The 14340-nt window shown below is 31.8% G+C and overlaps 1 protein-coding gene across 2 annotated transcripts in view; it reads left to right on the top strand.

Moving 5' to 3' along the window:
- Positions 1–14340, top strand: part of LOC148944376 (dystrobrevin alpha-like) — an 84592-nt gene that overhangs the window by 41259 nt on the left and 28993 nt on the right. For both annotated transcript variants that reach the window (XM_089099822.1, XM_089099824.1), the window contains exons 8-10: positions 7974–8029; positions 13361–13451; positions 13936–14048. In XM_089099822.1, the coding sequence (XP_088955948.1) occupies positions 7974–8029; positions 13361–13451; positions 13936–14048 (260 nt within the window). The remainder of the gene's footprint in view (positions 1–7973; positions 8030–13360; positions 13452–13935; positions 14049–14340) is intronic.

The raw sequence follows: 14340 nt of genomic DNA on the forward strand, positions 1-14340 counted from the left end.
TAACCTAATTATTTTCTCCCGAATTTCACCATTCCAATCGATCTAGTATTCCTTAAAGTAAAAAGCTCCAAATCTCCTTTTAGCACCTCTGAGCGAAATGTTTCTTTCGAGCCTAAATTTCTCTTAAAGTATCTTAGCTTAACTACCTCTAACCTGGCTACTTTATCGAAACACCAAGCCTCTGACTTATAGTGTGGACTAGAAGCTATTTTTTGTCCGGAACACTCTTTTCTGAACCCTCATCAGCTAGCTCACCTCAATTACTTCTCAATAGCATATCTATTAACCTATTGTCCCTTAAAATACAATCCTCTACGTGCCTAGAGATCCCTTTAATCGCGCTAAATTAACACCCAAATAAACAAATTCCTCTTTAAACTCTAACATTGGTTCTCCAAAATCAACTTAAACCCACTATTCAACTTCTTCCTTGCTCTTAAATACTAATAACACTGACTTCTTGGCATTTACTACTAAATACTACTTTCCTAAATAACCCTTCATTACATCTAATTCCATCTGAAGATTAACTCTACTATCCGCAACTAGAGCCATTTCATCCGCGAAAAACATAAACGATAGCCTAAACCAATCCAAAGATACATCCATTATTTTTCATAAAACTATCTAAATCATTAATAAACAGGGAGAAAAGCTTGGGAGATAAATTACATCCTTGGTTCATTCCCACACGACACATAACCAGCGTAGAAAATTTTCCCATAAACTTCACAACAAACTTCACCCTCCGATACATATCTGCTGTTATCCCTACTATTCTAGATGACAGGTCTATTTCTAAAAGACTTTCAATTTACAATTGCCTATTTACCAAGTCAAAAGTACTTTTCTGGTCTAAAAAATGCTACGAATAGCTGGCCGTTCTTCCCTCTTGCATATTTCCTTCTCTATATCTCCAAAGTAAAAATATGGTCAGCAATGCTAATCGTCGATTTGAATGTCGCTTGCACTAGGATAAGTATTTCCTCGTTTTATATCCAATCTCTTAACTTAAATTCTAAAACTTTACAAAAAAATTACTTGCCAAATTCCCCACAAAGATAGTCCTAAACTTTCAGTATAACCTCTTGTCACCTTTCTTAAGCCTTTCCGACCGTCCGTTGTTGAATTAAATTAATTATTCCCCATTAAGTAATTTCCGTTGCCGTTACTGGGAGAAGGTTTGTAGCTCACAGGATGTGTGGATTTGTTTTCTCCTAATTCTTTAAAAGCGACTCATGAAACACAAGGGTCATTGAATTTGAATGGGACTTTAGCATAAAGCAAGGGGTGTAGAAGGGGCCCCCTCGATAACAGAGTGATTTCTGTTCGTTCTAAATTTGAATGGTGCTCCTTACTTTCAGTTAAAAATAAACTTTCTTTTTTTATTTAATCAACTTACAAAAGCCGTGTTCTGCTTATCATTGCTACTAATAAGCAGACTAAGGGAAAAGAGGCTAGAAACAAAATCAGCATGCTGGACACCTTTAGTATCTGCCCGAAAAGTCAAATTAAAATAAACAACGTCACTAGTACAATTATTGGAATGATGAAGTTATTGTTGCTGAATATGAGTGAAATAACGTTCCAAAATTTGTATCAATCTTTGTGGTAGGCCATCTCTCATTATAAATATCAACGGCATTATTGAGCAAAGGGACATTTAAACCCCAAAAAATAACACAAGGTATTTCAAGTACATCAACAATATTGCTATTATACGCTGACAAGGAGGAATTTGAACCCTGTTGGTTCTTTTCCGTACGGGAATGAACCCAGGAACCCTAACCAACATCTTCATTTTACTATACGTGTTTTGGAATGATAGAATGATAGGTTTATTAAGGCCATGTTTCAAGGCACTAAAAATGAATTGGCTACGAATAACCGGGCATCAATAGTCTTATTCCCATGCCGACCAACAGCAAGTGACCTTTCTTTGATCTGTCGCACCCAATAAGGACATTAGGAATAAAAGAATGCACATTGAAAGAATGCTCTCTACTAGGGCTACTTGTAAGAATCAAACTACAAATTGTGGATAAAACAAGCTATGAACATATTATTATTGTTAGTACCATAATCTGCAACAACCAAGTATTGTATTTAGCGCATCTATTGCACCACGGCATTGACTGATTACTCGAATACTTTCATTCTCATGTAAAGACATAGTTTAAATAAAATAAATCGTCTAACTAAAATCAATAAGATACTACTGTACCAAATACAATTGGTCCTAGAAGTTTTCTGTTTTGTTTAAATTTCATGATTTGTAGACACTGTTAACGATAGCCTACAAGATAAAAAAACTTTTCGAGTATTTATTAATATGAGAGTGTTATAGGAGGATTCAGCATAATAAATATTAGTAAACTTTAGCTTATTGATGCATTTTTTTACGATTCAAAAAATGCAGCGCATATCATCATCTGACGTGAAAAGGCTGGTTTCGGCATCCTTTGGGATTTTGCAAACGAAGGAATAAAACAATGAAAGAAATGTGACTGGTTTTTTTGTAGAAGTTGGGCAGAACAAGCAAAAATAAATTCTCGAATATTTCAAATATATTAATGACATATTCTGAAAAGTTTTAGTTCTATTTTAATGAGCTGATTTTCCTATCATCCGCTGATAACGACTAACACTGATGCCCATCTAAAAATTCAGAGAGAATACGTCTTTTTTGTTTTTCTTTTGTATTTTACATGGAAAATTAGTTATGTTTTTTTTTTTTTTTTTTTTTTTTATCTTCGTTCTTGCGAAGGACAGGCAAGGTCGTCTTTCCCCTTTATTAGATAAGTCTAGTTATTTATTAACTTTTGATTTTTCCGAAAAGAAATATCTGTTAAAATTTAGCTAAAGGTCGACCGACTCTAATATTTCTTAGATAGAAAAACACAGAGAATAAATCAAATACGCTTATTATAATGCACTTAAAAAGGAATTGTAAATATATGACTTTATGGTTGATATCTTTAAAACTAAAACTGTTAGCTCAAGGTTCATGTAGGTTGCGTCTCTGATTCTTCTACGATTGAATTGGCTTTTGAACTAAATTGTTAACAGTAAATCCTTTATCTAATCCCTTAATTATGCATATAATAATCTTTTTGGTGTTTTAAAGCTTGGAATAATATTATCGATAATATTGCATATGTATATAAACAAGTCTGGTGGGGGATGGAGCTTAGGCCTCACCTGGAACCCTTTAGTTGTAATAATTATTAATCCTGACATGATTGTAATGTCAACAACACTTACGATGTCAAATGTCTGCTAAAGGTATGTTTGAAAAGTGGGTGTAAGTTTAAGGGCTCCTTGTCTTGTTCTCTACTATTTTTGTTTTTAAGCGTGTTGTATTTAACTGTAATGTCGCTTTCACACTGCGCCGTAGAAGCTTTCATAGTAGCATAATCTAAGACTTAACGTTACTTTATGCAATCCTACGGAGCAAATTTTACATGTAACTTGGGCAGAGGCAAGCAAACTTGAGCTCTCAAAAGAATTTGGGGTCACGAAGCTGGTGTCAAGTTGTGAAAAAGTCAACATAGTAGTAACAATATGGAATTTCTGAATGAGCAATTAATAAATTTTGAAAATAAATAAAAGACTTTGAAGAAACCCGATTGAAAAAAGGGCCATGGCCCCTCCCTTTACTTCTAACGTAAATACAATATATTAAAGGAATTTTTGTACTTATGTACTATCTGTAACACACGCGCCATATTATATAGGGAAGATAAATAATTTCTTAGACCACACTGCTTTTCCATTTAAAAAAAAAAAAAATTTAAACAAGAAAAACGGGTTTTAATTTTCTATAAAGCAGTGAAATATAAAACAATTAATTATACACAAATACATCGAATATTTCGGCCCCACGTCCGGGAGCATTTCTCAACGTAAAAAAAAAAATAAAATTAAACAGAAAAAAAAATTTCTTTTTAAAAAAACTTAACTTACATCAAAATAAAACATACTAAACACATAAAGAGAAAGAAAAAAACAAAAGAAAAATATAAATAAATAAGAAAAAAATCTCACATATTAAATAAACACTTCCATGCACTGAATGTCAATAATGATTCAACTCGCCTCCTCACAGTATATAAATTGAAATCTATCAAAAATGAAGAACATATTTATACTAAGACCAAAACAATAAAAGGTCAACTAACCCCCGGCCCATAACCCCTAATTAAATTTCACAAGTTCATCAACCAATTTATGAATTATAAATTGAACGGATTCGTTTGGTTGCAAGCTTAGCTGCAGTTCGTTTACTTTTCCCATCTTTTAACCCATTCTGACCTTTGTTCGTAAGGTCATCTTTCGTTTCAGAACTATTATTAAAATCAGTACTGGTTGAATATCTTGCCTGCATTTTAATTAAACTATTATAAATTGAATTGATCCTAAATTCCCCTTCATCTTTATTGATACTAATACCCCCATATATTATCTTTTTTATTTCTATAATTTCCCTGAAGCTTTGTAAAAGTCCTACAGACGTATCTACTATTTTTGTTTGATCAAATAAAATACTGTGATGAGGAAAATTATAAAGATGTTCTGCAACAGCTGACTCAAACGTTTCTGGTGTTTTGTTTTAGAGCGCAATCTATTGCATTGTTGTGTTGTTGTAGCCTATTTTCTAAAACAAAAACAAAAACTATCAATGTATAAGCCTAATTATTTCCCAGGCCCTGGGGTGATTAATTTAAGCAAAAAGGAGTTAACCAAAGAACAAAAGGAAATCCTTGAAAGAGGTATAAAATTTGGACTAAATCATAAAAATGTACCGATAGAGCAAATTATTTCAAAGATTGAAACAGGGATTCATAAGTTTCCAAAAGATATAAATAATGTAAATGAGTTAAGACTAAGTGATTATTTTAACAGATTTTGGTTGTTATCAAGAAAAAGTTAAGAAAAAAGATATTAAAGTTTTAAAAGATTTACAAAAAGTTGATTCTCTAATAATAACGAAAGCGGATAAGAGCAATACAGTAGTAATCCTAGAAAAAGATGATTATGATAGTAAAATAGAAACAATTCTAAGTGATACTTCAACATATAAAAAACTTAACTTGGACCCAACTGATTTGTATGTTAAAAGATTAAGAAAAGATTTAGAAGACCTTAAAACAAATGGAAGTATCACACCCCAGATGTATCACAAGTTCTTTCCAAGGGGATCAGTTAGCCCTAGAATATATGGTTTGCCAAAAATACATAAAACTGGCATCCCCTTAAGACCTATTGTTCCAACAACCAATTCACCAACGGTAAAAATCGAGAAATGGGCAGCAATGACACTTAAACCATTATTATATCTCCAAAATTCGTATATAAAAAACTCGGAATTTTTAAAAGATAAACTTATACGTGTAGAAATATCAGAAGAATCTAAATTGTACAGTTTTGATATAAAATCCATGTATGCGTATGTTCCTTTTGATAAATCGTTTAGTATTTTATCCAAAAAACTTGAGGAACGAAAAAATGAGATAGAAGAATTATCTTTGGGAATTGAACTCGAAATTATATTAAATTTAGTCAGAATAACTAGCAGATATACTAACTATTTCACGTTTAGAGATAATTTTTACCATCAAATTAGGGGTTTAGCAATGGGAGGACATTTAAGTCCGTTGTTAGCAAATATTTATGTAGAGTATGTTGAAAATTTAGCTATAGAAACATATTTTTTAAAACCTAAATTTTGGGGCAGGTATATGGATGATATTTTAGTTATTTGGAATTACGGGGAATCAGAAATTGAAGGTTTTTTGGAACATTTAAATAATTTGGGAGGAGAATTAATTTTTTACCATTGAAAAGGAAACAGAGAATAAGTTACCGTTTCTAGATATTTTGATCCATAGAAATAATAACGAACTAGCATTTTCAATTTACCGTAAACCGACTAATAACAACCGTTATTTGTCTTTCACATCAAATCATCCGATCCAGGTAAAAAGGGGTGTGGTTATTTCTTTAGTTGATAGGGTATTAAAATTAGCATCACCAGGATACATAAGAAATGAACTAATTTTTATTAAGGATATTCTAATAGGTAATGGCCCTCCGGAAAATATGATTTCTCAAATAATTGAAAAAAGTAAAAAAAAGTTGACTGAACCAAAAATATTGGAAGATGATGGGCCGAATGAAGAAACACATTACATAATTTTCTCTTTCATCCCAATTTTATCACAAAAATTAAGAAGAGAATTAAAAAAACATAATACAAATACAGCATTTAAATCAGGACATAATATAAGTTCGTTGTTAAATAAAGGGAAAGACAAGGTACCGAGAAATTTGCAAAAGGGAGTTTACAGAATTCCATGTTCTTGTGGTAAATTTTATCTGGGAAGAACTCAACAAACTTTAGAAAATAGGCTACAACAACACAAGAATGCAATAGATTGCGCTCTAAAACAAAACAAAACACCAGAAACGTTTGAGTCAGCTATTACAGAACATCTTTATAATTTTCCTCATCACAGTATTTTATTTGATCAAACAAAAATAGTAGATAGGTCTGTAGGACTTTTACAAAGCTTCAGGGAAATTATAGAAATAAAAAAGATAATATATGGGGGTACTAGTATCAATAAAGATGAAGGGGAATTTAGGATCAATTCAATTTATAATAGTTTAATTAAAATGCAGGCAAGATATTCAACCAGTACTGATTTTAATAATAGTTCTGAAACGAAAGATGACCTTGCGAACAAAGGTCAGAATGGGTTAAATGATGGGAAAAGTAAACGAACTGCAGCTAAGCTTGCAACCAAACGAATCCGTTCAATTTATAATTCATAAATTGGTTGATGAACTTGTGAAATTTAATTAGGGGTTATGGGCCGGGGGTTAGTTGACCTTTTATTGTTTTGGTCTTAGTATAAATATATTCTTCATTTTTGATAGATTTCAATTTATATACTGTGAGGAGGCGAGTTGAATCATCATAGACATTCAGTGCATGGAAGTGTTTATGTAATATGTTAGTTTTGTTTCTTATTTATTTATATTTTTCTTTTGTTTTTTTATTTCTCTTTATGTGTTTAGTATGTTTTATTCTGATGTAAGTTAAGTTTTTTTTAAAAAGAAATTTTTTTTTCTGTTTCATTTTACATTTTTTTTTTCCGTTGAGAAAGGCTCCCGGACATGGGGCCGAAATATTCGGAGTATTTGTGTATAATTAATTGTTTTATATTTCACTGCTTTATAGAAAATTAAAACCCGTTTTTCTTGTTTAAAATTTTTTTTTTATATATATAGGGAAGATGCTTAAGAAACTAGACAAACGGGTTTCTTTCAATAGATTATTGGATTGGAAACCGTGGTTTGTCATTGAGTTGACAATTAGGTTAGGTTATGTATTTAATGTATGCTATGCTTTACCCCCCCCCCCCTCTCACTCCCTGACGTGCAAATATATAGTCGAAATCTGTTTCTAAACTGTTTTATTTCATTAGCATTAACCAAACTTCACTTTTCGTTTGTGTTACAGATAGTACATAAGTACCCAATTTTTAAGTTATTTTTAAAATAAGGTAAAAATATCGCTTCGTTCCCCCTTTCCCGCCCCTAGTTTCTTCTGGAGGTTTTGCTTAAATCTCCATTGAACATTTCTATTTTTGAATTGGTTTCTTATAATGACTGATGATTTTAGGTGATAATATTGATGGTTTTCTAGATTTTGGCGTTTACCTAGCGTGAAATGACTTGTTTGAATCTGGAAGGTTATACTTAATGTAACGCAATTTAACTAATTAGCTGAGAAAATTGCGTACGAATAGAAAATCGTTTAACGCCTTGTTAATTACAAAGAAAATATTGTTTTGCTGGCGACTTAGTTGCGCACGTTAGATAATGCTGATGAATATTTTGAGGCATGACATGGAATTAAATTTCACATCCTGGATTGCAGCGTTATCATTAATATTTTGTTTTAGAAGAGTAGTAGAAGACATCATCGAAGTGCGTCGCCTTACAAAACAGAAGAAAAAAGGCAAGTTGTTTGGAATAATCTTTTTGGCCTTTAGATAAACTTATTATTTGTTTTAGTTTCACAAACCCTTATCTCAAGTATCCTTTGCAATAAACTTCGCAACCTTTAGCTCGTTATAAATTTTAGTGCAGTGAAATACAATCTTCATTTTTTTTTTTTTTTTTTTTTTTTTTTTTTTTTTTTTGCAAGAAATGTGTAATTTCGGGATTGTAACTCAGTCAATGTGTGAAATATTGCGGTGTCTACCCTACCAAATGTCTATATCAATAGGATATATCAATACTTCAATGCAGTATCCAATACGCCCTTTATACAAGACAAAACCTTTAATTTACACATAGGTTTGATGACCCCAGCTCTTCAATTTATTTAGAACAAAACAAATAGATTTAAACGAAAACAGGTTTATGTCAGTGGCACAAAATATCCTGTAACTGAAAACCTGACTGGGTTAAAATGGTAAAAGAAAATGTAACTGTATCTTATAAAACGTTTTCAAAAGGTATATATATATATATATATATATATATATATATATATATATATATATATATCTTTTGAAAACGTTTTATAAGATACAGTTAGATTTTCTTTATATATATATATATATATATATATATATATATATATATATATATATATATATATATATATATATATATATATATATATATATATATATATATATATATATATATATATATATATATATATATATATATATATATATATATATATATATATATATATATATATATATATATATATATATATATATATATATATATATATATATATATATATATATATATATATATATATATATATATATATATATATATATATATATATATATATATATATATATATATATATATATATATATATATATATATATATATATATATATATATATATATATATATATATAGTGTAGTGATGTTAAAGACCAATGAAGTTCAGTAACTGATCGACTAGTATGTATCCTACTTGTTCGTGGGTATAAGTGTTCATTAATTAACGCAATTAGGATTTTGAGTGCAATAAGAAAAACAGGCTACAACGGAGATATTTTCCCAAGAATACGAAATAAGGGGCTAGGTTGTTTGAGAGGCTATTTAGTAATTTAAATAATAAATAGGATAACGAGCAAAAGAAATAAAAAAATCAGTCGTAAGAAGAAACTTTATCAAAAAGCACATTTTGTTATTCCCTTCAGGTACCCCATAAACATAATAAATGTCTTTTATGTTAACAAATGAAGCATTTAAAATCTTATCTGTTGTGTCTTCTCGATTTATAGTCCATTATCTTCGAGGGATTTTCGTTACTGGAGTCCCCCCCCCCCCCGAAGCGTAAAAGTGTGCATCTTTAATTGTTCTGGTTTTCCCATCTCAAAACTGCTGAGGAGTCAGTTAACGCTAGTCTAATGCAGAAAAGCTAAGTCTCAAATAGAGCTGTCTAAGTCAAAATAGCTTTATGTCGGCTTTGTGTCAAAATAGTGTATATGTCCACTTGCGGTATGAGATAGATATTTGGGTCCAAGTGCTTATCAGTGGTAAGTCCTAATGGTAGTTGTCTCAAAAAAAAATCTTCTATGACTAATGAGAAAGGAAGATTTTGTAGCTTTGACACAATAAATTTCACCAAAAACAGCTGGCATGTCCAGTGTACATTTGCTCATTTTAATCTAATTTAAGTCGTAAGCTTAAAATTAATCAGAAAATTTTAAATCATAAAAGAATTCTAATTTCCAATTTATGAATAACAAGATACTCAGATGAATGAAGGTATCATGTGAATTATCTTTTTTGCTTTTCGGTGTAAAAATGTTATTTATGAAGTCTTAGTCTTATATCTCTTCATTTTTCTTTTGTATTTTACGAAGGCTTTTTCTTAGAAATTAATGAAAAAAAAACTCCGAAATAGAAGTTTTCCAAAGAAAAGTAAAGGCCATCTTAAACTTAAGATTAGCAGAAATCAAAACCCTTTAATTATCCAAGCTCAATCGAACATAAATTAAATATACAGTCATAGCAAACAAAGATACAACAGGTACTAATAAAAATGAATAAATAAATCTTTAAACGAGTAAAACTTGAATTATATATGCAGATCAAGCTTAAACGAACACAAATCACTACAGACAGTAGTTTGACTACTACCTTCTTCCCTAACTGTAAAATTATAAAGCCTACTGCGTCATTGGCGCTTTACTGAAAACTATATGTGTCTTGAACAGTCTCGGAAAGAACTAATAAAATTGAACTGAATATTTGATTATAGTGATATTAATTGCTGAAGTTCAAGATTCTATTTCACTGGAAATTTTGATTTTATTTTCAATGCTGTAATAAGTAGCCTACACAAAAATATTTGTAATAATAATAATAATATTTAATTTATGCCTCTATACATACATGGATATACATAGAGGAGTATAGGAAATAAATGAAAAGAAAGCTGAAAAATACAAAATTACACTTCCAACGAAAAGGACGAAAATAAGTAGCTCATAATAATCAATAACTCATGAATATACAATAAATAGCTTATGATAGCTCATTAGTGCATAACACTAAAACACTCATAAAACATAACGCATAAACACTCATAATACATAACGCATAAATAGCTGTTTTATTAAAGCAATGGCAACAAAATTATTTTTCCATTAAGCGAGACAATGAAGGGAAAAATTTATTCTATTTTCTGTAGATCGTCTATGAAATTGGTCGTATTGTTGATCCATTTTAACAGTAATATCAAATATTCCGAATTTTCATATAATATACCTATTTTTGAACCATAGTGGAATTCCAAGAAAATATTTGCAAAACCGGAAAAAGTACACGTGGATGCGCTTTTTATCACTTTACTTAAAAACCTCAAAAATGGAACAATGAAAAATACATGAGGTGTAACATTGAATTATAAATTATAGCAAGTGTTTGTTTATCAAAACGACCTTTCACCGTGACTAGCAGGCCATACGTTTTCCTAAGTTTTCCAAGTACAGACGATGACCCCAACTCCCGCGTAGCTTTAATTTGTTGGGCCAAAAGGCAACCCAAGGTATTTAATGGAATCATTATTAAAAATATTAAGTGATCCCACCCTAATTGAATGATGCTGGAAACCACTGTTATTATGTTATATGATTCATTGTTATTAGTTATTAGTATAATGATATGATTATATATATTCATATATATTTTATTGTACTGTAATATGGTTCATTTTCAGTATAGCGCCAATTACGCAGCAGGCTTTATGCTTTTACTGTACAAGCGGGCAGTAGCCAGACTCTTGTTTGCAGTGAAAACTAAATGTGTGATGAACAGTCTTCGAAACAACTAATAAAATTAGACTGAATATTTGATACATAATGATATTAATTGCTGAAAGCTCATGAGTTCAGGATTTTATTTCACTGTAATTTTTATTTAGTTTTAAGTGTTGTATGCCCTCAGAAGAAAATATTTGTAATATAATTCGTTTCCAGTAAAGCGGCGATGACGCAGTTGACTTATACTTTTACGGTTAGGGAAGGGGGAAGTAGCCAAACTCTTTTTTGTTGTGACTTTTATTTGTTTTAAGATTTATTTGTTCATTTATATTAGTACCTGCTGTATGTTTGTTTGTTCTGATCATTCATTTAATTTTTGTTTTGGGTTTGGCACTCTGAAAATCTTAAAATGGGGAACTAGAAATTTCAATTTCCAATCAAATGAGCCTCCTTCAAAGTTTATAAAACCACTCCTTCCATAAGAATAGGGAATAACTTACAACCCCTGACCCTTGGCTCTGGGGCCTAATAGGGAATAACCTACAGGCCTTGACCCTTGGCTCGGGGGGCTATGTCAACCGCAGAGGCATTGCTATATGACTCATGAATAATTTTAAACAAAATGTCTCTAAAAAATTTGATCGGGTTCATTTGAGGAAAAGGGCGTGGCGGGGGGGGGGGGGCTAGTTGCACCTCCGATAACTGTTGACTCTTAAAAATGGAAATAGAGCTTTTAAATTTTAATCAAATGAGCCCCCTCCGAAGTTTATGCGTCTACCCCTTCCATATAAGTATTATATACTCAGGGCATAACTTACAGCGCTTGCCCCCAGGCTCTGAGGGGTTGTGTCAACCCCAAAGTTTTCGTTATATGATCTTGGTCTGTTTTGAACAAAATTTCTATCTCAAAAATCCGTTCGGATGCATTTGGGGGAAAGAGGACGTGTGGGGTGGGGTGTCTTTCGATCACTTCTGACTTTTTAAAAGGGAACTAGAACTTTCAAGTTCTAACCCCCTCCGGAGTTATACGAGCACCGCTTCTGTAACAACCTTATATACCTCCTGAGGCATAACTTACGACACTTGCCCCGGGCTGTGGGGTTTTGTTTCGACCCTGAAGCTTCGACTATTCATCTGATCTTTGGATTATTTTAAACAAAAAGGCTGTGTCAAAATTTTGATCGGATGTATTTAGGGAAAAACGGGGGGAGTCTAGTTTCCCTCCGATCATTTTTTTTTATCTTAAAAAGGGAACTAGAACTTTCAATTTCCAATCAAATGAGCCCCCTATGAAGTTATACGACCACTCTTTCCATAAAAGCCTTATATGGGATTATGTCGATCGGATCAGGTTTTGGTCTGATGCATTTGGGGGAAAGAGGGCGTGGAAATGGGTGGGTCTAGTTGCCCTCCGATAACTCTTGGATCTTAAAAGAGTACTAGTACTTCCAATTTTCAATCGAATAGGTCCCCTCCGAAGTTGATACGACCATCCCTTCCATGTGATGTGCCTCCATTAAAAGAATAAATAGTAAAGTATTGAAGCCTTATGGGCTTTAGCGTACTATACGCAACGCTATAGTGTTGCCTCTCATTCACCGAAAGTAACTTCTATCTACGATAAATTATTTTTAATACATTGTGCATTTTTTTCAAAAGTCATACAACTCGAAAAGTCTGGAAAAAAAAGGAAACTCTCTTCACTCACATGCACGACTTTCTATGACTCGCTTAAAGTGAACTTTCTTTCTTTTAAAGTGAAGTTATGACCTTCTTCGATTAAGAATAGCTGTTACTTTTTTGAATAATTCCAAGTTTATGATTTATGTTTTTATCTGCGAAACGCGACCACAAAATTCATTTATATTTGTTTTCTTTCCATAGTCAGTTGTAATTTACAAACTTGTATTTTCCTAATGTGATAATTTGTGTATACTCGTGTCATTTTTAAAGGAACAATGTTCTGCCTTTGCTGTAGAATGTTTGGCCTTGCTTCTTTTTATCAGTAACTGAGGTGTTTCATTATTGATACATATTTGCAGTTCGAAAGAGCCTATTGAGGAAGAACATCAAATTATTGCCAGCTATACCACCCAATTGGCATCGAAAAGCAACGCCAAATCCCTACCTATGGTAAGTATTTACACCATTTCGATGCTTTCAAAGGAAAAAATAACTCGTCATAATGCAAAGCTGCCTCCGGCCAACACAGCAGCATAATACCATGTCAGTTTGGCTATTTTTACCTATTTTTACCGAGGAGGGTAGCCACTACTCGAGATATAATGACAATTACGAGAATATTCGCTTTACGACAAACAGGTTTGAACTACAATCCCTAGTGTGTCCAAAGATATAAACAAAGTAAAAGTAACTTGACAAAGATAACTTGAAACAATTTAATGCTGAGACGACACCAAGATAATTAATTCTGTATCCGAGTCTCTCTCTCTCTCTCTCTCTCTCTCTCTCTCTCTCTCTCTCTCTCTCTCTCTCTCTCTCTCTCTCTCTCTCTCTCTCTCTCTCTCTCTCTCTCTCTCTCTCTCTCTCTCTCTCTTCTTTCTCACTTTCTCTTATTGCAAATTGTGTGTTGAAGTAAATATTGCTCTTTTTATAGCCGAGGAATAAAAGTGATAGTCGTTTGATAATAGATGGGGATCTTCAAAGGGCTCTTATCACTGAGCTGGAGATGAAAAACCGTCAAATACTGCATGAAATTACAAAACTCAAGTAAGTGTTTTTTTTTTTGCTTTTAGATAAGATGTAGAATCCAAGAAAGCAATAACAGTTTTGGAATACAAAGCCAGAAATGTGGTTTCCAAGGTTTGAGTCAGAGTTTTTGTGATGACTTGTTAATTATTATTAGCCCCTAAAAAATCGACGAAACAGGCTATGGTAATATTTAGATATACGTGTAAATTGGAAATGTATCTCACGATGCTACAATATCCTCCATAATTGTCAATTATGCTCTTAGTTAGATTTGTTTTGATGAATTGATTCCCTTTTTTTTTGAAACCTT

This window comes from Artemia sp. Qi Xiang Cuo, chromosome 14, assembly GCF_049724085.1.
Source record: "Artemia sp. Qi Xiang Cuo chromosome 14, ASM4972408v1, whole genome shotgun sequence".
NCBI classification, from domain to species: Eukaryota; Metazoa; Arthropoda; class Branchiopoda; order Anostraca; family Artemiidae; genus Artemia; species Artemia sp. Qi Xiang Cuo.